The following is a 24,178-nucleotide window of genomic DNA, read 5'->3' on the forward strand; positions in this document are numbered from 1 at the left end:
TGGAGGCAGAGGGAAGGAGGAAGCAGATCTTGCAATTTGTACTGCATACAGAGCTCAAATCCTGGACACGAGGGGTTGATGGAGCCACTGAGTCCAGACAGAAGCAGCCAGTTAAGTTCCCTTTGTAGGAACCCTTTGGGTTTGTTTGTTTTTCTCTTTTCTTTTTTTTTTTTTTTATATTCTTCTGTTTTTTTGCACTTTTGGAAGAGACTTCTTAAAATGCCAATTCTTGACGTGACCAAGGACTCCGGAACAATGCATAAGAGCCTTATCCCCTCCCCTCTGAAAGGCTGCTAGTTCCCCCCACCGAGGGCACTAGGAGGCTGCTGAAAAGGGCACAGAACTGGATGAGATTTCGGCTGATTTCACGATGGTGATGACACTGGTGGTGGCAACTTTGGTCGGGGTAATAGGCCCTCGCGCCACAGTACGAGCAAAGGTCTGGAGTGCTTCGTACTTGGAGCGCAAGGCATCCAGCTCTAGCTTCATGCTGCTGTTTTCTCTGGCCAGCTTCTCCACCTCTTGCTGCAGCTCAACCCGCTGCCTCTCGAGCTCCTCTTTCTGAGTCACACGCTTGATGCGGCAGCTGGCAGCGTAGCCCCGGTTCTTGAGCGTGCGCCTCCGCTGCTTCAGACGGATGACCTCCTCTTTGGTGAGACCCCTCAGGTGCTGGTTCAGCTCCCGTACGGACATTGACACGAGTTCATCATCACTCAGCACTGGGGCATTCTCTCCTGACTCCTCCTTTACCTGCAAACACCAACAGCACAGGGGTAGCAGCAAGGCGACGTGAGCGGACGGTCTGGGCAGCAGAAGGAGAAAAGGCCACCCCAACATGACATCCCTACCTGGGAAATACTCCTGATGGGCTGTGGAGAGCACAAACTCCACTAAAACATCTGGGTTAAACATGGCAGAGATCTGAGCACTGAGCTGCAGTGGGTTCGGGTTACTCTCTTAGGTCACAGATCTTTACACACCCAATGTGAACCCAACAGCAAGATCTTCAAGGGGATAAATGTCAAGTCTGCTGAAGCTTTTTTGTGAAGTCGTTTGTCAGGACCTGGAATTCATAATGAATGCTAAAGATGACACCTTATCCCAGCATTATGCTGGGACACCAGTGCAACAGAATAGCTGCCTCTGTGCAGGGCTTAATTCAGCATTTTGTGGTTTTTCGTTGAAGATTGCTCATTTGAGTTGTGAACAAAACCAACCATGCTTGGCTTCAAGGACAGCCCGATTTGGTTTTGCTGGGGCACAGCATGTAGTAACTGAAGTTACATGAGAAAACCACCAAGGCCTTGCCCTTTCCTCAAGCACATTTGCCACCACCACTATTTTTAGAATCACAAAATTGTTTAGGCTGAAAAACACCTTCAATATCACTGAACACAGAACTTTTAGGACACCATCCTTTTGTCTTTTCAGAGACTGCAGGACATATGAAGAGCCAAAACACTAGAAAGAAATTTCAACCACGCATGAACAGCCCAGGCACAGACCACCACCAAGCTGGTATGTCTGAGGCATTTACTGTCTCATGGATCTGGGAGACACCAGCTGAAAAAGTCCCTTCCCCAGTGCCTCCTAGTCCTGAGAGTAAAAGTAGCTCATTGCCAAGACTCAGAGCACTGGTTTCAGGATGCTGCCAACACCTCCTGTAGTCAGAAGTCTCTTGGGAAGCTGCTGGGATATGCCAGCCTCCAAGCCATCCCAGAGACTTCAGGCCTCTTTCTGGGTAATGCCAGTATTCTCCTACCCTAACATTTCCTGTAGACAGTGGGAAATTGTACCAGCATCCATTTCTAAGAGTCTCTGGGAATGAAAAAGAACAGTCACGTACGAGCACAGCACAGCTCTGTGACAGCCTCCCCAGCCACCCAGCACCACCCACTCAGCCTCTTCCCTACCTTTAATGCCTTGTTCGGTTTGGGATTAGTCGTCATAACCTGAGCACAGTCTTCCGGACAAAACTGCTCAGAAATTGCAACTGGAAAAACAAAACAAGGTTTCCAGGTTAATCACAGAGACAAGGGCAGGATAAAAAACACCCAACACACAGCCCAAGCCCCCAAATCAACCACCATTAAAAGAAATAAGCAGACAGTTGTTTGAATCACTGGGATGGATTCAGATATCATTTACCCTATTCAGATAAGAGCAAGAGAAATTTGTGTTGACAAGTGCATTGCTTTTTAACAGCCAGACCTCGTATTTTGCTGTTAACCACACTAAGATGCAGCGGAGAAGACAGGGCAGGGAGGAAAGAAGGACACCCACATTCATCTGTAAACAAGAGTCACACTCAGCATCACGCACCACCTTGCCATGTGCCACCCCTTCCCAAGGGGAGAATGGAGCGTGGCCTCTGAGGCCCCGTCACTGGCTCACCTCCCTCTGGAGGCATCCCAGACGCTCCAAATGGCCTATTAGGGACTGAATTACGAGTTACCTCTGCTCATAAAAGGCACTGAAAAGCCACAAGACAACAACTCCCTTCATTCTCATTTTGATGATTATTAGCTCGGCTCCAAATTGAGCCAGCAACCCAGAGAGAAGCTGCCTGGTTTGTAACCTGCTTCCAGCGCTGTCCCCACCCAAAGGAGACGCCACCAGAAAACCCAAACAACAGAAACAAAAGCCCCCCCCAAAACCAAAGCCAGCAAGGAGTTCACCTCTCCCAACACACCAAGACTGTTCCTTCCCAATCCTCCAGCCCCAGACTGTGACAGCAGACCTGCTTGATGTTTCTAGTGACGTGGAGGCATGTCCATCCACAGCCAGCCCGTCCCCTGCCGTGACACTGCCCTTCACTCTCACCTTAGCCACGACTACACCCCTCCGACCAGCACCCTGCAGAAAATCCACCTGCCCACACCTCCACCAACCCCTTCACCCCGTGGTGCGATGGTACCTACCCCGGGAGAGGCACAGGCAGCCGTGCCACCATCACAGCCCCTGCTAAGGCTCCCCAGAGGGGAGGGGTGAGGCAGGTGCCCCCGACACAGGGCGGCTTCGAGGGCTGCGCACCCGCGGCACCGCAGAGCTCCTGTCTGGCGGGAGTCCTCTGCCTGCCCCCACCTTCTCCTGCCCAGCCCAAACCCTCCCCATTTCCACGTCTGCATCGTGTCACACATCCTAATCATTCATGAAAAATCCAGCCAAAGCATCCCAAGCATGATTCCCTTCTGATAGTTGCCATGGTGACCTTGGGAAAGTAGCCAACCCGGAGACAGTCGCCATGGAAACAGAGAAGCCCAAAAGCAATAATGACTTCAGGTCATGTCTGTGCAAAGACATCACGAGGTCGTCGGAGAGTAAACAAACTCATTCATATCTGCAAACAGGGGTGGCGGGATTTGGGGGGGGTGCAAAGGTGGGGTGTGGGGACCAGTGGGAGCTGAGTGGGTGAAGGTGCTGGCTCAGCCCGTGCTGCTGTCACTTGAATTTTATCAGTCAAGGCACCTCATCATCACACGACTTACATAAAAATCAAGATGAAGAGCAGGAGGGGGAAAAAAAAATAATCCTGTAATTGCAGAGCTGCAAGATACTATCCTAGATATTAGGGAGTGTATTTAGGCGCCTCCTCTATTTTTAAGCCTGAGACAGCACAGCTCTCCATGTCTGGAGGAGGGACAAGGACAGCCGCACAGCACACAAGCCAAGATGCTCCGTGATGAATGGACCACTTACAGCAACTGGTGTGCGCTGCATTTTCTAGAGCATCAGCGAGTCCTTCCCTGCTCTCCTCCAGCACTGAGCCCCACCCCGGGCACACCTCCAGCCACAGCAGCCCCTTGTCTGGCCAGCACAGCAGGAATGGGTAGGGCACGGGGCAGGGGGGCGACTCCCAGCCCCCGACAGACGGAGATGCGCCCAACCTCTGTGTGCGCGCTCTCCAGAGCGGCATGTCCTGCGAGCACAGGCACCTCTCCAGCCCCCTTGCACCGTGCATCGCTTCCCCTCCACACCAGCATTTGCTGCCCACCCCTACCTCCCGGCCGGAGCCGCAGACGTAGGCACTGGCAGGCGGGGAGGAGGGAAGGAGAAAGCTCCTTGTGTTGGCCAGGAGGTCTCGGAGCTGAGGAGCGCAGAGGCGCTGCCAGTGCGGAGAGGAAAGGGCCGGCAGCCCCCTCCCTGCAGAGGCGCAGCCGGGCCGCAGGCAGTTGGTGCCATAGTTATGCAGTGAGTCACCAGCTGTTTACAGAGTTTGAGCGCTCACATTCCCACAGCATCAGAAACTCTTCCTTCCCTCGGCGGCATCCCCCCCTCCCGCGCCGCCCCCGTCCCTACAAGGGAAGGGGCGCACCGGCCGCTGGCCGCGCTGCGAACGCCGGAAAAGGAAAGGCAAAAAGGAGGGGGAGGCCAGCGAGAGCCCCGTCACACCCACCGAGCGCACAAAAAGCCTTTTGATCCTCACCCAGCGCGTCTTCAAAGCGTTTCGTGCGCCAGCCGATGGAAAAACTGAACGCGGCCGCTTGGCCGCGCGGAGATGGAAAGAAATGTAAAGTATCATGGAAAACAAGAGGCGAGGGGTGAGGTTGCCTCCAGTGGGGGTCAGCGTGAGGGCTCACCTGCCACCCTGAGCAATGCTCCAGCTCTGAGTGATGAAACCCTGCTGGTCACCTGTTGCTCCATGTCACCAAAGCAACAGCTCCTTACCCTGCACATTCCTCAGAGGACAGCACAGGCGCTTGGCTCGGAGTCTTCTGCTGCACACCTGTTTTCCCCCACACCAAAACACCTCGGATGCGCCAGCATCCCTCGGACATAGGCTGGGATCCATCCTACTGCACCAGGGGCCATGGCCAAAGCTGCTGCTGACACAGACTAACAAGGAGGTTCAAGGCACCATCAGGAATTGTGATGCCAGACCCTCTCAAAACAAGGGTGTGAGACTGTGGGCTGGCCTGACCCAAAGGGCAAGATTTCACAGAGCAAGTAGAAACACTCAAACATGCTCAAGTCAGATATGAGTGCAAGGGTGAGTCTTATCTCTGCACTAGGTGAAGGCACAGGTGTGGTCTGGGCTCCGCTCGAAACCGATACAGCAACACTCGCAATCCTCACCAGCAGTCCTCCAGAGCCTTGGGCCTCATCTCATCTACCAAATCCTTCCCATCAGGATTATTTGGGACTATTCAGCTACCAGCAAGAAGACACTAAAAATCAGCATGTCATCTCCCTTACATTTGTTACTTACAAAGCAAAACCCTGCAATGAAATCATAAACCACTCTGCAAACAAGTCATACCCAGCAGCGTTCCCTAAACATGCTGCACAGGGGTCTTCTGGGACCCTGCCTGCGATTTGATTATTAGAACCCTTTTAGTCTTTACCCTACTCCTGCCCTTCTTTCCTTAATTGCATTTGCTGCATCACATCTAAAATTAGGAGCTCAGCTTTTTGGAACAAGGACCGCGCCACATCCCTGCTCTGTAAGCAGTACGACACATTCCGAATGCCACATCAATAAAGCAGCAAGTAGTATTACACCAACTGTGAGGGGAAAAAGCTTTTCCAGAGCAGCTCCACGCTCGTATTTACAGCAAGTGTTTTGACTGTGGGTTACATAAAGAGCCCTTGTAATTCTGCAATAAAGTTACCCATTGACAGCCTTGCCAACGCCCTCTCCCTCTCTCAGACAGCTCCTGTGCCTCCTGCAGCATCCTCCCAAAAACCTGGAAGTCTCCAGCTGACATCCTAAGTCTGACAGTCTCAGCTTAGAGCATCTAGAGATCTCAGTTCCTTTGCTTTGAAAGGGAAAGGCAGCAGAAAGCCTGACTCAGGCAGAGGTAGGACAGAGCTTTCCACACAAGGCTTGCAATTAAGAAAGAAAACATGCCAGAGCGAGATTTCAGACTTTCCACGCTACAGGGCTTTCCAAACGCATTACACATTAAGGAATTACTATAAAATCACTGCCGACACCCAACAACTGCAGATGAACTTGAATTTTAAAACTCTTTCTACACCGAAAGACAACCCCGGCCACAACACGAGTGCCTGGCAGACAGCCCTGCTGGTGTTTAGCTTCCATCCTCACACACACAGAGCAAACTGAAAACATGCAAGCCTCACCTTCCGCCAGGCCAGCGATGACTTCCCGAGGGCAGAAAAACAGCGCAAGGTTCAAGCAGTGGCAGGGATCTCTGCCATCACGTCTCAATTCGGCACCGACAGCTACGCAGGGAACACTCTACTCATTCCCAAACGCAGCCATTTAAATCCTAGGCAGCTGTTTAAATTTCTCGTTTATCCTCAAGTTGTTCCCAGCTCCAGAGCGCCAGCCAAACGGATGTGCCTACCCCGGGTAACATCTGAGCTGACAGGTGAAGGCAACTACAGATGCTTAAATCCTCATCGCCGTGCCTCTGCCGCTCGCAGGCACGACACGGATTTCCAGCACATTGCAGCATGGTAGGCAGAGCACCATCCCTCTCCCCATCACTCAAAAAGCCATTCTCCTGCTCTGACAACCTTCACACATCCTGTAAGGCAGACTGACGCTTGTCACTCATTTGTAATGAGAGCGGGGAGGGACGGGCTGGTGGTGTGAATCAGAGAGTAGAGAAGCATATGCGAGGCAATATATTTGACATGAAGAGAGAGAAGACACAAGGAGGGGGTGAGTCACTGTTTACTGTTCTAGAGGAGCTCCACGCAGCCCTCGCCCAGCTGGCCAGCTTTCCATTTCCCTTATGGATCGGAACCAGCATCCAGCAGCAAAGGGGAGATTCAGGAACCTTCAGAGCACATTTGAGAGCTGCCAGGACAGAGCTCTCTGAGGCGCTCTCCGGGGAAGCCTGGACATGGATCAGACAGTCTTCAGTGCTTTGGTAAACAACCTAGTCAGAAGCTGCAAAGAGCCTGTGGTTAGGGAGCAGGGATACAGAGCACCAGGCGGGCACGTCTGTGTGTCACCTCTGAAACTTCATGGAGGAGGAGACTGAAGGGGAAAGGTATGTGACAGCCAGCCCTGGTACTGACAAGCTTACAGCACTTTTTCCATCACGTGCTTGTAAAACGCGGTGACAGAGATATACTGGAATTACACCTCAGCATCACCAGCCCAGAGATGCAGCTCCCCAGCCGGACAAGCTGAGCCACCAAGCAACAAATAACTTGCAGATGCACAGCCAGACTCTGGGGCAGAACTGGGATTCCGAACTTTGCTGCTCCTGACCCCAAATGCCAGCCATCAAGTCAGAGATCCTCACTAACTTTAATAATGGAATATAGCACTGCTATTTGGCATCCTGCAATATTGCAAAGCAGTGGGATCCACTATGCAGCCTGTCCCTCAACTCAGGAGCACAGTGCCAGGGTAATTGCTCTCATTACTGCCTTCCCCCAGCCCTTGTGCTGATGGTCACAGAGCACTGCATCGCTTGTGCTTGCTTCATGCTTGGAAGAGTCTCTGCCCAAGTTTGAAGATAGCCTCAAACAATAGCTGAGACAGAAGTGGAAATTGCCTGTTCATCTCTACAGGGTGCTGAGCCTGAAACTTCCTGATAATTGAAAGTGCTAGCACTGCTCAAGTATTTCACAGCTGGATGTTTACAAAAATGATCAGCGAGCGAGCTTATCCCGCAAACCCCGACTGCCGCAGGGGCCAGCACTCCCAGCTGTCCTTTCTTCGCTTCCCAAACATCTCACACAGCTAGAGATTTTCAATACCAAGTCCTGCAGCACATTCCATGCCATTAATCATCTTCCAATACTGATGGAAATCAGAGAGTATCAAGCTGATCTGTATTTTTCCCTTTCAGGAGGCACACAGCAGTACTGAACTCCACGCCGCAACAGATTGCTGAGACAGGCGACGGCGCAGAAATGACATAAAACATGACAAAGCACGCTGTCCTTAACAGGCAAGCAGGGGGAAAAAGAAATAAAAAACCCAACAAATTTCTACCTCTGGTTCAGAAACAGTTGTGAAGCAAGGCAAGAAGCTGGCGTAATACAGCCAGGAACACTTCACAGGGCTCAAAGCCCTGTCAAGCTCAGAGCGTGCAGAAGCGGGCAGGGTGTCCTGACGGGCCAGAGTCACCGTGTGTCCAACCTTGCGGCAAGTGCATGGAAACCCTGGGCAGCCGCAGGTCCGGCAGCCCGGCCGGGCGGGAGCAGAGTTAACTCGGGGCCGCGCAGCCCTGCCTGCCATTGGGCAGCCGCGGCGTCCATCAGCCCGAGGAAGTGACCGAAGCCTTGGGGAAGGGCTCTCGGCAGGCAGCACCACGGACACACACGGAAGGAGAGGGGGAAAAGAGCGGAGGGACGCACGCTGCTCTCATCAGTGAGAAAAAGCCACCAGGTAAACTCATTCGCTGCTAGAACCCCGACGGCACCAGGCGCTGGGCTGGGGCGCTGGGCTGCGTCTGCCACAGGGCTCACAAAAACTGAAAGTGCAAGAAAAAGGCGTGCAGCTTTTCAGGGAAACACTTTGCTCTCTCACTGGCTCCCTCCACCTTCCGCAGTCCCGGCTTAGCTTTAGGCACGCTGGCAAAGGAGGGGGCGGCCAGGTGAAAGCGAAAATGGAGGCCTTTCCCTTTTCTGTAACAACTTTGCCCAAAGGGGGCTCGTTCCTAATTTGAGACCTCATGGCCTGCTTTCAGCACAATCTGTAAAATAAATCCTCCACGGAGAAACCCACGAGGGAGGTGAACGAGCTCTCAGCCCGAGGAAGAGGAGGAAGGAAACAGACCCTGACACACTGTGAGAGTTTGGAGATCTCAGTTCCCGTCGCTCGTGGCCTGGATGTTTCCCCACCTTGTGCCGCTGCCGTCACGGGGAGGCTGAAGAGGTTCCCCCCACCCACCTCCTCAGTTCTGATTAAATCCCCGAACCGTCCCGCACCCACCAGACAGTCACGCGGCACTGCCCGCTCCCGGAATGTCACCGTCCCCTTTCCTCCCACGGCCAGCGCTGGGCGGCCGCAGAGCACCCCGCTTGCAGGGCGGCCCCATGCACACGCATCCCTCCCTCCCCACAGGCTCCGGGACCAGCCCGAACACAGCACTCACCTCTCCCTCTTTCCACCCGACCAGCAGCTGTGCTCAGCAGAGATAAACCCCCACCCGCTGCAGGCCGACCCCCCAGCCCATCCGACGCGCCCGCCTGGCATTTCCCGGTGGCGGCGGCTGCTCCTGCCCGATAACGCGGGGCGGACAGCGGATCACGAAGCCGCCACCACGCCCGGCCAGCGCCGCACGCCGCGGCCACGCTGCCCGGCCCCGGCTGCGCCCCGGCTCCCTCCGTACTACAAAAGCTGCTATTTTTAGTCGGCGGAGCGCGCGGCGTCACAACAGGTTTCCTCACATGTATTTTAAGAGCCATTCAAAGGCAGAGGCAGGCAGCGCGCTCATCCTCGGGGGGAAGAAAAATAACAAGAGACAGGGAAAGCATCACCCCGGCGAACACCCAAGGGACCCCCCCAGCCCCGTGTCCCCGAGGGTGCGGGGGCGTTGCCAGCCCCGTCCCACGAGGGTTCAGCGGTGCCGGCTCCGCACCGCTGGTGCGAGGTGACAGGGAAGCTGTGACGGCGGGGCCGTCGCGCCTCCGCCCCGCGGGGGCTTCGGGGGCCGCTCGGCGGGGGCGGGCGGCGCTGCCCGAGCCCCCTCCCGCTCCCGCCCGGCGGGGCCGCCGCCGCCCGCCCCGAGCCCCCCGCCGGGCCCCACGTGCGCGCCCGGCCCGGCCCGGCCCGGTGCGAGGGGCGGCGGCACCACGTGCCCGGCGCGGTGGTGACTCAGCACTTTTACCTCCGCCGCCCCGCCCGCCCGCGCCCAACCGGAGCCGACCGGACCGAGCGGGAGCCGGGCCGGAGCCGGGCCGAGCCGCCCCTTCCCCCGCCATCGAGCGGCAACGCGCGGCCACCCCCCCTTGCCGGCTCCGACCCAGCCCCCCGCCCCCGCCCCCTCCGCGCCGCGCCCGGGCGGCTCCTCACCTGCGTGCCGGCGGGAGCGCCCCGTGGCGGGGGCGGCGGCGGGGGTGGCGGGGCAGCGGGGGCGGCGGCGGGGGCGCTGCGCGGCTCCCTCCTCCCTCCCTGCCAGCGAGTCCCGCGGACAACAACAAGCGCGGGGCGGCCGCCTCCCCCCCGCCGCGCCGCCGACCAACCAGCGCCCCCGCCGCTTCCGGCATGGCGCGTCACCGCGCGCGTCACCGCCCGGCCCGGCCCGCCCGCCGCGTCACCCCGGGACCGCCCGCGCCGTTCATTCATGGGCAAGGGCGCGGGACGGGCGGGGCGCCGCTGCTGCCGGCACGTAGTGGCCCCCCTTCATCCCCGTCCCCATCCCTCCTTCGTCTCCATCTTCCTCCCCATCCTTGTTCTCATCCTGGTCCCCATCCCTCCTTCATCTCCATCCTCACCCTGGTCCTGATTCCTCTGTTATGCCCCCTTCATGCCCATCCTCATCCGCGTCTCCTCATCACCACGCCCCGTGCCCCCCGCCCCGCTGCGGGGCTCACCCCTCTCCGGCAGCTCCCGACCAGCCGGATCAGTCCCGATGGCGGGGGCGCAGCGTGGCCGGGGGTTTTGCGCGCTCACACACGGGTGCGTTTTATGGAATCATAGAATGGTTGGTTAGGGAGGGACTTTAAAGCTCATCGCGTCTTCAGCCCGCCCGAAGGCAGGGACACCTTCCACTAGACGAGGCTGTTCCAAACCCTACCTCAACTGGCTTTTAACACCTCCAGGGATGTGGCATCCACAACTTTTCTGTGCAACCTGTGCCAGTGCCTCACCATCCTCATGGAAAAAATTTCTTCCTGATGTCTAAACTAAACCTGCTCTTTGTCAGTTTTAAACCATTACCCCTTGTCCTGCCACCACATGCTCCGGACAACAGTTCCTCTTTAGCTTTCTTGCAGGCTCCCTTCAGACAAAGATGGCAATAAGATCTCCCTGAAGCCTTCTCTTGTCCAGGCTGAGCAATCCCACTTCTCTCCTTTCCTCACTGGAGAGGTGTTCCATCTCTCTAATCAATTTGGTTGCCTCCTCTGGACTCTCTCCAACAGCTCCATGTCCTTCCTGTGCTGAGGACCCCAGAGCTGGGCACAGCACTGCAGGTGGGGTCTCACAGAGCACAGCAGAGGGATAGAATCACTTCCCTTGACCTGCTGGCTCCTCTGCTTTTGGTGCAGCCCAGGACAAGGTTGGCTTTCTAAGCTGCGAGCGCTTTGTTGGCTCATATCCAGCCTCTCATCCACCAGCACCCCCAAATCCTTGGAAGGGCTGTTCTTTATCCTTTTATTCTCCAGTCTGGATGGATACCAGGAGTCACCCTGACCCAGGGGCAAAACCAGCTGGGCAAATGATGGTGGAGAAACGTGTCTGGGGCATCCCAATGCTCTTGAGAGGACTCATTTTTTTCCCCGGGCTCCTTGAGGTGGCCACTGACCAGCCTTGCCCTCCACTAGCTGTGGACCAGCCTTTGGACTGCCTGTCCTGCAGCCCCCTGAGCACTGCAGCAGGGCCAAATCCTGCCAAGGGCTGGATCCTCAACCCAATCTTTGCACTTTCCTCGTGCAGTTGTGTGAGCTGCTAAACACAGCACCCCAACCCTAATGGTGTGAACAGCATTTTGGACCCTGGGGGCATCCAACAATGATGATAATGCATCAAAAAATGTAATAACACAGGCAATTGACTAAACCAAACTGTCTCCATCTCAGCTGGACTTGTTTTGATTTCTTTGTGTCCATAACAATGTTGGACAGTCTGTGTCAGCCCCATGCAGTTTGTGCTTTCCAGCCTTGGGGCCAAATACTGGAGCAGCTCTAAGGGCCACAACTGAGGCTGTGAGTAAGATCCCATCTCTCCCTGCTCCCTTTGAACAACACAAGCTGCAAAACACAGGGAGCCTCATACCTGGCACAGCCCCATGGGTCTGGGCAGCCAGAGCAAGGTTTAGTGAATGCACCTCCCTGATGTTAAGAAATCCCTGTTTATCATTGGAACTGGGCTAATGAGGTTGGCTAAAGCTCCCAGGTGATGGGTGGCACGAAGCTGCTGTCCAGTGTAGCTGCAGCAGCTTTGGCCTTCACCTCTCCCAGATTTGCAGGCACTGGTTGAAATCCTGCACTGGGTGCTGGGACAGGGTGAGCTAAGGCCTGGAGGGCAGATTTCAGCCAAAACTGTGGTCTCCACTGATGCCTCTGAGGTTTGTCTCCAGATCTTCTTTCCATCCAGGAAGGTTCTAGCAGCTCAGAGATCCTAGACAAGCAAGGAGAAGGGATGCTAGGTGTGAGAGCCTTCCCCAACACAGGCACTTGCTCCTTGTGCTCTCTCTGAGTGATGATAACCAAGAGTGGTCAGAGCCATCCTAAATCATCCAGGGCTTATCCCTGAGACATCCATGAGACAGTGGTCCTTATGGAGGACCACCAGGAGAGACGGCCTGGCTACATCCTGGATGGGGGTTTCACCCTCTGTGGTGACAGCCCCGCACATGGGGCTCACCAGAATTGAGGTATTTCCCCCCATGGGGTTTGACAGATCACATATAGCAGGAGGGGAGCGGCTGTGTCACCTGAAATTCTGTTTCTGGATGAATTGCCCTGTTCACAACAGGTTACTTTTCATTTTCATTCCCTGGGGAAGGTGCCTCTGCTCCAAAGGTTTGTTTTCATTCACTGCTGAACTTTAGACAGCGGTGGCCTTCAATAGTAAACAGGAGGAGCTTTCTGGTCTTTTGAAAAGTGGGAAAGCCTGTGCAGCACCCACACTTGTTAAGCAAATGAAGAGGAGTGCATGGACCTCTGGTGAAAACTTGGATGGAGAAAGGTTCTGGGAGGTGTGGGGTTTTGTGAGTCTGGCCCAAAACACACCCAGCATCACGATTCCCTGAAGCCACTGAGCAGGGATAAAGTGCTCTCACTCTATAAGGGGGCACAGAGGATTAGTCACCTAAACAAAGGTTTAGAACACCTAAACAGAGGTGTTCTTTCTTTGGGTTTTGAAACCCTGCATGCATCAACTGTGGAAAAACCTAAAAAACCCGCTGCTCTCCCACACTATAGACACAAATATTAAAAATAATATTAAAACAGCACCCAAGGCGGAAGAGCGAGCGGAGGAGGGGCGTGCGGGGATGCGCTGCTACTAGAGAGGCGCGGTAGGAGCCGGCCGAGCTCGTCGGGTGTTTACGGCGGGGCCGGCGGAGCCGCAGCGCCGGGAGCGCTGCCCGTGCCCTGCCCGCTGCCCTGCCCGCTGCCCGCAGCCACAATGTCAAGAGGAGACCCGTGTATGTAAGCGCCGGCACTGCCGGAGCGGGGCCCGCAGGCGGGCAGGGGCTCCCGGGGCGCGCCGCTGCCCGGGGAAGCCCCGGCCGTGTGTCCGTCCCCGTCCGTGTGTCCCTCGGGCTGTGTGTCCCTCCGGGTGTGTGTCCCTCCCCGGCCGTGTGCCCCCCCGGGCACTGCCCCGGTGCGTGTGGCCGTGGCGGGCAGAGGGCCCTGGGGCTCGGGAGCGGCCGTGCCGGGGGAAGCGGCGGGCGGGCGCATAAGGCGGAGGCGCTGCCGCTCGGGGAGGTTCGCGGCCGGGCCCCGGAGGGTTGAGCCGTGGTGGTGGCCCGAGCTGGGAGAGGGATGGGGACTAAATGTGTTTGTGGGGGATGGAGCGGTTTTCTGAGCCTGTGCAGGGAGGAGGGTGAGGGGAGCAGGGTCTGAGTGAGAGTGAGATGGAGACAAGAAAGTTATGTCTCTTTCTTATGCTGAGATTACTCCCTGCAAACTTAACTAGAGCATGGGGGTCTCCTTTGCTTAGGATCCGGGAGTTGTTTGCCCGAGAGGTTGTCAGGATCAGCATTTATCAGCGGAAAGCAAGGACTAACGGCATATTCCCAGACATCCCTTGCTCAGCTCTCCTCGGGTCTAAAACCTCTGAGTCAGGGCTTTGGACGGTGATGACAGAGGATGCTCGAAGAGTATGCTCGGAGCAGAGAATGTTTCTTACCTCGGAGCTGCAGCTCTCAGCATCACAGCTCTGTTCCCACTGGAAGAACAAGCTCGGTTTTGCTTGCACCTTCCAGAAACACTGCAGCCCATTAATTCAGATCTCCTTGAGGGGCACTCTGCCACCTCCCAAAAGCGAATGGTGCTTTGGCCTCTTCACAGAGAGCAGCAGGCACACTTTCACCCTTGGGATTGGTGGACAGTTGGGTGTCAGTGTCTCCCCACACCTAGCAGGGTGAGGACCACCTGACCTTGGCCAAGCCTTCCTTTTGTTGAATTTTCCAGGTGCATCTTGGCTGAAGGCACAGATGTGATGCTGCAGGGTGCTGAGGGAGCAGGCTCTGCCCAAACCACAGGCATCAGGAGAGGGGGAAGCTGTCCTTGAGGCCTGGGCAAGCTCTCCCTGTCTGTCTCTTTCACCCCTTCCATCCAGCAGCAGGACAATGAAGTCGTACCAGAAGCTGACAGCAGCCCAGCCAGCAGCATGCCGGCTGGAAGAGGAGGGGGCAGCCCCGGTGCCCTCCAGCCACGGGAAGCTGGCCCCGTGGTGGGTGGGCAGTGGGCTGCTGGTGGCCGCTGTTCTGCTGAGCACCATCACCGTCTGGGTGCTGCGGCAAGTGTCGGGGGGCTGGCTAGGACCCACAGCACCCCCAAAATGCCTGGTGATCCCCGAGAGCCATCGCTTTGACTGCTTCCCGGAGCGGCGCGTGGTGGTGACCCAGGAGCTCTGCGAAAGCCGAGGCTGCTGCTTCATCCAGAGTCCTCCCCTGGCAGAGGGCAAGCAGGGCGTGCCCTGGTGCTTCTATCCCCCTGACTTCCCCAGCTACACCCTGGAGAGCCTCAACCAGACGGCGCTGGGCATGGTGGGGCTGCTGGTGCGGAGGGAGAAGGCCTATTACCCCCGGGACATCCAGAAGCTGAGGCTGGATGTGGAGTTTGAGACAGACACACGGCTGCACATCAAGGTGAGCTTCCTGCTGGCTGCCCTCAAGGGCCTGTTACTGTGCTCCTGACCCTTGCACCTGCATCCTGTAGGGGACCATCCCTTGCTTGGATCAAGTCTGGAATCTGCTGTGCTCCAGGCATGGCTGTGTGGGGCCAGCGAGCATCTCCAGCACTTTGCCCTCTCGCTTTGCTGGTCTTTAAAGCCCTTTTCCTCCCTTTTGCAGATAACAGATGCAGCCAACCCACGCTATGAGGTTCCCCTTGATGTTCCCCGGGTGATGAAGAGAGCAGAAAACCCCATTTACAGTTTGAACTTCTCCTGGGACCCCTTTGGGGTGCTGCTGCAGCGCAAGGCAACAGGGACAGTGCTGTAAGAACCCATCTCATGCTCACACTGTGCCAGTGGAGAGAAGCTTTTTCCTCCCTAGGCAGGCTCCAGCATGTTTCCTAGAGGTTTTCCATTAGGAAAGCCCATGCTGTGAGATTTCCAAACTCTTTGTCTTGCATCTTTTGAGCAGTGCTGACATGGGGATGTAGCAGCAGGTGGCTTCCTGGCCCCAGGGGCTGGCCATCTGCTTGCTTTGGCCATGGCAGACCTGTGTGGGATCAGCATCTCTCCAAAAACTTCCCAGTGCTCTGATTCCTCCCAGGGTGCTACAGAAGGCAAACATTGTGTAGATCCCAGCGCATCACCAATAAATGATCTGGTGGCTCAGGAATAATGTCAGAGAACAGTTGTGGCTTTGGCCTCTCCCTGCTTTTGGGTTTCCCTGGCTGTCCAAGCTGTAGGAACACCCACAGCTCCAGGCTTTTTGTGGAAAAGGACTGTGGGTGACTTTGCTGTACATCTTCTGTCACCTCCACAGCTTTGCCCACACTAAGTTGGTGGTAAGCACCACCAGCTGGACAATGTCTGGTCTGGGTGTGTTTGGGGATCCCATCCTTTCCTCCTCTTTCCCATTTGCTAGTGGCTGTGGTCCATTCTGTACTTGGGAGCTGTTTATCAGTGACAGCAGGCTGAGAAACCCCATGGCCATATCACCTCAGTGGTTAAAATTAACCTGGGTGGAAACTTCTGGTGTCAAAGGGAAGGCTGTGCTGTGCTGGCTTGGGCTGTACCTTGTGTCCAGCCAGACCTGAATTTTCTCCTGGGCCAGGATGTTGGGGGCTGGATGCAGGGTGGGATGTGCTGTTAGACTGCCCCTTGAGATGCTTTGAGAGGGAAGAGATCAATTATTGATGAGCAAATGGATCCTAATGCATCCCAGAACCCTCTCTTGACCCTCTCTCTTTCTTGGTGTCACCCTGGCAGGCTAAACACCACCGTGGCCCCTCTGATCTTTGCTGACCAGTTTCTCCAGATATCCACATCACTGCCATCCAGATTCCTCTATGGGCTGGGGGAGCACCGTGACAGCCTCGTGCACAGCCTGGACTGGAACACCCTCACACTGTGGGCCCGTGATGTCTCCCCCACGGTACATCTGCCCTGTCCCCAAGGGGTGCAGGGGGTGAGGGCAGGAGTGCCACTCTCCTGGGCCTGGGAAAGCGTGGCAGGGGTGGGCAGCAGCACTGGGAGAGGCTGATGAGCAGGTATGTGCCAGGGAGGATTTCACAGCAATTGCAAAATGCTCTTGGCACTCCAAGGGCGCTGGGTGTTTCCGCTCCACCCTGCTCCTCGTGCAATGTGTTGTGGTGAGGCTGGAGGCTTCCCCCTCACCCACCCAGCTCAGTAGCAGCCCCTGAGCTGGAGGAAGAAGCAGCCTCCCACGGCCTTAAGCTCCAAACCTATGCTCATTTCTTGCCTTATGCTCTAGAGTGACAGATGCCTGGTGAGGTGGTGGCAGCATATACAGCTCAGGGTTATTTATTCACCTTCAGTGACGTGGGGCTCTCCTGCTTTGCCCTCTTTGCTGTCTTACTGGGCACCTTTCCTTGCAGGAATCATTCAACCTGTATGGTGCTCACCCCTTCTACCTGCTGATGGAGGAGGGTGGAAATGCTCACGGTGTTTTCCTGCTCAACAGCAACGCCATGGGTAGGTGTCCAGGGGACCCCAGGCCAGCTTGTCCATGGTGGAGGAGTGGCAGATCGGGACAGATGGGAGCTGCTGGAGTGGCCAGTTTGGGACCTTGGGGTGAGGGGAAGGCATGAAAAGGAAAGATGTGGTTTGATGGCTCCGTTATTGAGAGCAGCCATCTGTTTCCTGGCTACGGCGAGGCTCTTTAGCAACTGCCGAGCAGTTTAACCACACGCCCAGCTGCCATCAACAAGGCAGGTCCCCTGCATGCAGCTCCATGCCATTCCCCTGCTCCAGCACTGGGCACGGCTGGGGCACAGCCAGGGGTGCCATCTGTCACCCTCACTGTTCCCAGCTGTGCTGCCAGCTGTGGCCATGGGATCTGCCCCTGTGTGCCAGCTGATAACACAGCAGCTCCTGCCCTGCCAAGGGCAGCACCAGGACCACCCGTCCCTCCTGCAGCTGCCTCTTGCAGCCAGCTGGGATGATGCTGCTCACCCCAGGGCTCTGGCAGCTCCAGCTGTGCTCTGCTCTGCTGCCCTGATGCTGCTGAGCAGGAGCTCCTGTCAGATGCAGCCACCTGAGCTGAGGTGAAAAGGCTGCTCCATGTGAGGAGCCCTTCCAGGAAAAGCCTGGCTTCCACCTGCTTGCTTGTAAAACCAGCTCTCAATTCACTTAGGAGGGGATTTCAGGGGAGCACATGAAGGAAAACGTTGCACTGAAGTGCTTAGTCTTGGTCCAGAAGCTGGCACAGATTTGAGATTAAAGAGCAGATTTTCAAGATAGCATAAACCCATGATCTCTCTGGGCTGTGATGATTTAAGCTTCCAGACACCCATTTAGCATCTGCTGAGTGCAAGACAGGGATTTCTCTGTTCCCCTGAGCGCTGCCTGTGGTGCTGCCTGGGCCCCATCATAGGGGCTAAAGTCTGGGGGCTGCTCCCCAGTTGTCACTACATTTTTCTCTTCTGTTTCCCTTTCTGTGTTGCCCCTCAAAGAGGTGGCTCTGCAGCCTGCTCCAGGCCTGACCTGGAGGACCATTGGAGGGGTGCTGGATTTTTACATCTTCCTGGGGCCTGATCCCAGCATGGTCATCCAGCAGTACCAGCAGGTGATAGGTAAGTGCCCACACCCCAACACTGCTCTCTGCAGGCACCTCCTTCATGCCCACATCCCTGTTTCACCCCAGCCTCACCACCATCCCCAACACTCTCAGCTGGAGAGGGATCAGCATCCCTCAGCCATCCTATCCCCAGGCCTTCCAGCACACTGTGGTCAGTGATCACCTTCCTGTGCCCTTACCTTCCCATGTTTTTGAGGTGCTGCTGTCATCTTGGGAATCCCCATCCATGCTCCCACTGTCCCACTGCAGGGTTCCCAGCCATGCCCCCCATGTGGGCCCTTGGCTTCCACCTCTGCCGCTGGGGCTACGGATCCAGCAACGGGACCTGGCAGACTGTGAGAGCCATGAGGAACTACCAGATCCCCCAGGTAACCCCAGCCTGTGGGGCAGGGAGTGCCCCATCACCCATTCCTGTGCCCCATCACCCATTCCTGAGCCTCTTTCCTGCAGGATGGGCAGTGGAATGACATCGATTACATGGATGGCTACCGGGACTTCACCTTGGATTCCCAGAAGTTTTCCTCCCTGCCCTCCCTGGTGGAAGACCTCCACAAACACAAGCAGCGCTACGTTATGATCTTGGTATTCCCCCTCCTCTCCCACAGTGCTGTCTTTGCTGCAGGGATGTCAGACAAGGGCATAAGGGATGCTCCTGGTCCCAGCTGGACAATCCTGGCTCTGGGAATTTTAGTAGGAGGCCAATTCCCAGTGCTGGTCAGGCACTGTAAACTGTGACTGGAAATCCCCCTAATGCAGGGACCTTGGAGACACAGCCAGGTTCTTGTGCTGTTCTCCTGTGGGTACAAGGATGGCCCTGACCCCTGGGAGAGTAGGAATGGAGGAGCTGTGGGTCAGGCAGTTTAACTTGTGGGTGCTCAGCTTAGGTGCTCTCACATCCCCACAAGTGCTGGGATCTTGTGACCTGGTTGTGATGTCCCTTCTTCCCTCTGCAAGGAATGGGGGCACGGGTTGTGCTTGCTGGAGGCAGTGGGGACCAGCAGGTCCTTGCAGGAGGAAGCTGGATTTCCTCCTCAATGAACTCTCTGTAGTAGCCCTGCCCATGACCTGACATTTCCTGCATAAGAACAAGAGTTCTTGTATTTGTCCCCCACTCCCCAAAACACCATAACGGGTCCTGGGGACTTGCAGAAGTGGCATTTTATAAAACATGCCTGGAAGTGTTGAACACAAGTTTCTCTTCCCCTTGGGGGGAAACAGCCACCGTGTGTGGGCTCTGGCTGACCCTGCCTGCGTTCTCCTCTGTGAATCACACTGGTCTGGCCAGGGGAAGGAGCCATGGGCTGCCTGGGGTGGCACTAACCCTCTGCTCCATCCCCAGGATCCTGGCATCAGCAGCACCAGCCCCAATGGCTCCTACTGGCCTTTTGATGAAGGCTTGAGACGGGGCTTGTTCCTCAACACCACACAGGGGCAGCCACTCATCGGGCAGGTGAGGAGCTCCGGGGCAAATCCCAGCCCAAAGGGTTGTGCAACACCAGTGTTGGGATTTCAGCACAACAGAGGGAAAGCCAAGTGGCCAAGGGACTTCTCTGGGGTAATTGCCAGAGCCTGGCTCAGCTCTTGTCCCCTCCTGGTGTCTTCACCAGCCCAGGGACCAGCCCTTGCTCAGCAGAGGAGCCTGTGGAAGTCATATGAGCTTACCAGAGTCAGCAGTGCTGCCTCAGGCTGATCATCTGATTTCTCTCCCTTCCTGTTTCTGGGGTGAGGGGAGGTTGTCTGTGATGAGCAGTGTGCCTCGAGACCTGCTCTGCAGCTCTTCCCTCCCACTTTGACCCCTCTGGCTGCTTTCTCCCACTTGCTCTCTCTTGCTCTCTCCAAGGAGGGAGCTTTTGATGTAGCCTGAAAACATGGGGGAAAATGAATTGGCTAAAATTCCTGGAATGAGGCAAAGCACAGAAATAATGGCTTTTCCCTGACATGTTCTTGGTGAGGTGGTATCAGGCCTTGTGCAAGTGAGGGCTCCATCAGCTGCCACTGCCCATGGCCTGTGGGGACTCCTCAGCACCTGGTACTCCTGGTACCATGGAGTAGAAGGGATGCTCTGTGTGTGTGTAGCCCCCAGGACTCAAAGCTTTGGTTGGGTTTATCTTCTATCTCATTTCCTGTTTCACCCCCAGTTGAAATCCCTGGCGTGCTGTGGTACCCTGTTCCTCATGGTGGCTCCCCACAAATCACCTGCTTGCTGAACCCATGGATTTGTGGTGTCTCCACAGGTCTGGCCTGGTTTCACTGCCTTTGCAGACTTCTCCAACCCAGACACACACCAGTGGTGGCTGGAGAACCTGCAGCACTTCCATGCCCATGTGCCCTTTGATGGCCTCTGGATTGTAAGTCCCTCCTTGCCCGTGGGTTGCTCCCTGCCAGCAGCTCAGCTCATGCCTGGTGTGTGTCCTGGCAGGACTGTCCCTCAAATGCAGCTTTTTTGTGTCTGCCACTAATCCCAAAAACACACACCTGAAATTGCAGCACAATTTTCTTTGCTTAGGACATGAATGAGCCATCCAACTTCATGGATGGGTCTGAACATGGGTGCCCCCCAGGAGAGTTGGACAACCCACCCTACACTCCAGGTGAGGAGGGAGATGAGATACAAGGCTGTGCTCATAGGTACTGTGTGCTTTGAGATGGCTGCCAACTGAGTGTGGTGGAGGAAAACCATTGCTAAGAGACATTTATGAATGCCTCCATCCCTTCCTTCATGTGCCAGTATCCATGTCTAAGCCATGCATACTTGTTAGGGCCACGTCAGGGTGCAGGATGGGGCCATTTGCATGAGCTTTTGGCACTGGTTGGCAGTGACAGCTGGCTGTGGGAGGGCTGACCCAGAGCCAGCAAGTGTGGGGGTCCATGTCCCCTGCACCCCAGCTGGGTCCAACTGGGCTCTGTGTCCTGGCAGCCGTGCTGGGCGATTCCCTCTCTGCAAAGACTGTGTGTGCCTCAGCAAAGCAGAAAGTCTCCGTGCACTACAACCTCCACAACCTCTATGGGCTGATGGAAGCCAAAGCCACAGCAAGGTACCTGAGCATCCCACCTCCTGACAGCCTGGGGATGGGCTGGGACAAATCCTTTTCAGAGCTGAGCAGGAAAAGGATGGGGACTTGAGTGTGATCTGAAGTGGAGAAGCTCTGACTGTTCACTGCCTCTGGGATGGGAATAACCCAGGAGAAGAGGGGAGCTGGCACTGCTCTGAAAGGAATGGGTGAATGAGGCTGGTCCTGCTGGAAGCCTTTTCCATACTGCTCAGACTGACTCTCCACCCCTCTGCCAGCGGGCTGGAATTTCCCTCAGCTGTTGTGGGACAAGGCAAACCCTGGTGGGTTGCTCTTACCCTCTGCCCCCAGCTGTGCTGTTGTTTTCCAGCGCCTTGATCCAGCTCCGGGGGAAGCGCCCCTTCCTCATCTCCCGCTCCACCTTCCCCAGCCAGGGCCGCTACTCGGGGCACTGGCTGGGTGACAACCGCAGCCAGTGGAAGGACATGCGTTACTCCATCCCAGGTGGGTGCCACAGAGCCCTAACACCACTCTCCTTGTTTGAGGTGTCTTTGAAACTGTGCCCTGCTGACTGTCCCTGCCCCCAGGGCTGCTGAGCTTCAGCCTCTTTGGCATCCCTCTGGTCGGGGCAGACATCTGTGGCTTCTCGGGCAGCACCTCGGAGGAGCTGTGCACACGCTGGATGCAGCTCGGCGCCTTCTACCCCTTCTCCCGCAACCACAACACCCAGAACGAGAAGGTCCAGGGCAGGGGGAGGCATCCTAGGGCTGGGATGTGGGATGCAGGATATGGGATGTGGGATGCAGGAGGTGGGATGGGGGATGCAGGATATGGGATGCAGGATATGGGATGCAGGATATGGGATGTAGGATGGGGGATACAGGATATAGGATGTGGAATGGGGGATGCAGGATATGGGATATGGAACTGGGGATGTAGGATATGGGATGTGGAACTGGGGATGCAGGATATGGGATGTAGAATGGGGAATGCAGGAGGTGGAATGGGGGATATGGGATATGGAATGGGGGATATGGGATATGGGCTGTGGAATGTAGGATACGGGATGTGGGATGCTGGATATGGGATGTGGGATGCTGGATATGGGATGTAGAATGGGGGATGCAAGAGGTGGGATGTGGAATGGGGGATGCAGGAGGTGGGATGTGGGAGTCAGGATGTGGGATGTGGATGGGGGATGCAGAATATGGGATGTGGGATGCAGGATATGGGATATGGGATGCTGGGTATGGGATGTGGGATGCAGGATATGGGATGTGGGATGCTGGGTATGGGATGTGGGATGCAGGATATGGGATGTGGAATGGGGGATGCTGGATATGGGATGTGGGATGCAGGATGCAGGAGGTGGTACAGCTGCTGACTGCCCGTGTCCCCCCCAGGCCCAGGACCCAACAGCGTTCAGCCCCGCAGCCAGGACAGCCATGAAGGACGTGCTGCTGACCCGCTATTCCCTCCTGCCCTTCCTCTACACCCTTTTCCACCGTGCCCACCTGCAGGGGGACACCGTGGCCCGGCCCTTGTTCTTTGAGTAAGGCCATCCCCACTGGGAGTGGGGAGATGCTGGGCTGAACCAGGGAGATCCAGCGGTGTCTCCATCCTGCTGCAGGTTCCCTCAGGATAAGGCCACATGGGAGCTGGACAGGCAGTTCCTGTGGGGCCAGAGCCTGCTGGTAACCCCAGTGCTGGAGCCTGGGGTGGACTCAGTCACAGGTTATGTCCCCCAAGGCACGTGGTACGACTTCTACACGGTGAGGAGCATCACAGCATTTGCCAGGGGCTGGGTGATCCCTGCTCGACCCTCTTGGGCTGTGGGTGGGAAGCCCTGGCTGAGCCCTAATGGAGGAAGAGTTGGGGATGGCTGCCCTGCAGACCCCTGCCTGAGCCCTGGTCCCTCACACCCATGTCTCTCACTCCCTGCCCAGGGCTCCTCAGTGAACAGCAGTGGGGAGATGGTGAAGATGTCAGCCCCTCTGGAGCACCTCAACCTGCACATCCGGGAAGGTTCCATCCTGCCCACCCAGGTGAGTGCCCACCCATCACCTCCCTGGCTGCTGTCCACAGTGTGTGTGTCCCCCAGCACCTCAACTCCTGCACCCAGTGCTCATGGCCCTACAGAACCCATGTCTTTGAACCCAGAAACCAGGAACCACCACAGAGGCCACCCGAGGGAACCCCCTGCGTCTCATCGTGGCCTTGTCCTCACATGCCACTGCCTGGGGTGACCTTTTCTGGGATGATGGCGAGAGCCTGGACACCTTCGAGAAGGGCAACTACTCCTACGTGGTGTTCAATGTCACACAGGTGGGATGTGGTGGGGAGGGCAGGTGTGGGGGTCCCATGGTACCTGGTCACCTTGAGCTCAAACTGTCCCCTCCTACAGAACATCTTCACCTCCACCGTCCTCCATGCCAGCACTGAGGCCACCAAGGTCACCGTTGGCACACTGAGCATCTTTGGGGTGCAGAAGCCGCCCAGCAAGGTCCTCCTGAATGGCCAGGAGAAGCCCTTTTCCTACCTGGACAGCCAGGTATGGCCCCATTTCAGTGTCCTTAGCTGGGTGGGGGTCCCCATCCTGAGGGTCTCCACCCCTCCTCCTCCAGGGTCACAGTGTGACCAACGAGGGGATGAGGACTCTCTGTGGCTCTCCTGCCATGCCAGGCTTTAGCATTCTTCTGTCAAGGCTGTACCCCAAAATGTCTCTTTTCCCCCCACAGGTTCTCAACGTGAGTGACCTTGGCATGAGCCTGAGCCAGGGCTTCTCCCTGCAGTGGCTGTGACAGGGGGCTGTGGGGTCACCCCCAGGACACCCTGCTGGGAGGTGGTCCATGCTCCTGAAGCCAGGATGCTGCCATGGAGAGGGCACTGGGGGCTGTCACCTGCTGCTGCTCACTCCCTCCAGCACAGCTGGGGACAGGGGGTGTGGGATGGGGGCTTGGCTGCTGGGTGCCCCCTGCATGGTCCTGGGTGGGTGGGTGCCGTGGGTGGAGGTGTGGCTACCTGCTGTCCCCACTGCAATAAAGGCACGTGGAGAACTTGTTCTGGGAGCATGATATGGGGACAGAAGGGGTGGCATGGGGAAGAGGGGGTGGGCAGCCAGTTGCT

At 56.5% G+C, this 24,178-nt stretch overlaps 2 protein-coding genes across 11 annotated transcripts; one reads left to right on the top strand and one right to left on the bottom strand.

Moving 5' to 3' along the window:
- Positions 1 to 111: 111 nt before the first annotated feature.
- MAFK (MAF bZIP transcription factor K) lies at positions 112 to 10,585 on the bottom strand. Of its 7 annotated transcripts, none has more exons than XM_074552865.1 (3): positions 10,471 to 10,585; positions 1,914 to 1,993; positions 112 to 750 (listed from the first exon to the last, which is right to left on the bottom strand). In XM_074552865.1, the coding sequence occupies exons 2-3, from the start codon at positions 1,947 to 1,949 to the stop codon at positions 316 to 318; spliced, it is 471 nt and encodes a 156-aa protein (XP_074408966.1). In that variant the 5' UTR covers positions 1,950 to 1,993; positions 10,471 to 10,585; the 3' UTR covers positions 112 to 315. The 7 variants fall into 7 exon arrangements, with proteins under 7 accessions (XP_074408966.1, XP_074408967.1, XP_074408969.1 ...); XM_074552866.1 differs by lacking the exon at positions 10,471 to 10,585 and adding an exon at positions 10,372 to 10,393; XM_074552868.1 differs by lacking the exon at positions 10,471 to 10,585 and adding an exon at positions 9,950 to 10,149.
- On the top strand, positions 8,180 to 24,113 carry LOC102062704 (lysosomal alpha-glucosidase). Of its 4 annotated transcripts, none has more exons than XM_074552857.1 (20): positions 8,180 to 8,320; positions 14,239 to 14,918; positions 15,123 to 15,268; positions 16,211 to 16,376; positions 16,840 to 16,936; positions 17,917 to 18,036; positions 18,291 to 18,409; positions 18,492 to 18,623; positions 19,381 to 19,491; positions 20,276 to 20,389; positions 20,548 to 20,632; positions 20,959 to 21,076; positions 21,423 to 21,556; positions 21,640 to 21,791; positions 22,456 to 22,604; positions 22,683 to 22,824; positions 22,999 to 23,097; positions 23,213 to 23,377; positions 23,457 to 23,603; positions 23,791 to 24,113. In XM_074552857.1, the coding sequence occupies exons 2-20, from the start codon at positions 14,397 to 14,399 to the stop codon at positions 23,851 to 23,853; spliced, it is 2,781 nt and encodes a 926-aa protein (XP_074408958.1). In that variant the 5' UTR covers positions 8,180 to 8,320; positions 14,239 to 14,396; the 3' UTR covers positions 23,854 to 24,113. The 4 variants fall into 4 exon arrangements, with proteins under 4 accessions (XP_074408958.1, XP_074408957.1, XP_074408960.1 ...); XM_074552856.1 differs by lacking the exon at positions 8,180 to 8,320 and adding an exon at positions 13,087 to 13,247; XM_074552859.1 differs by lacking the exon at positions 8,180 to 8,320 and adding an exon at positions 13,087 to 13,247 and having other exon boundaries at positions 14,390 to 14,918.
- The last annotated feature ends 65 nt before the right edge of the window (positions 24,114 to 24,178 follow it).

This window comes from Zonotrichia albicollis, chromosome 16 (assembly GCF_047830755.1).
Source record: "Zonotrichia albicollis isolate bZonAlb1 chromosome 16, bZonAlb1.hap1, whole genome shotgun sequence".
NCBI lineage: Eukaryota > Metazoa > Chordata > Aves > Passeriformes > Passerellidae > Zonotrichia > Zonotrichia albicollis.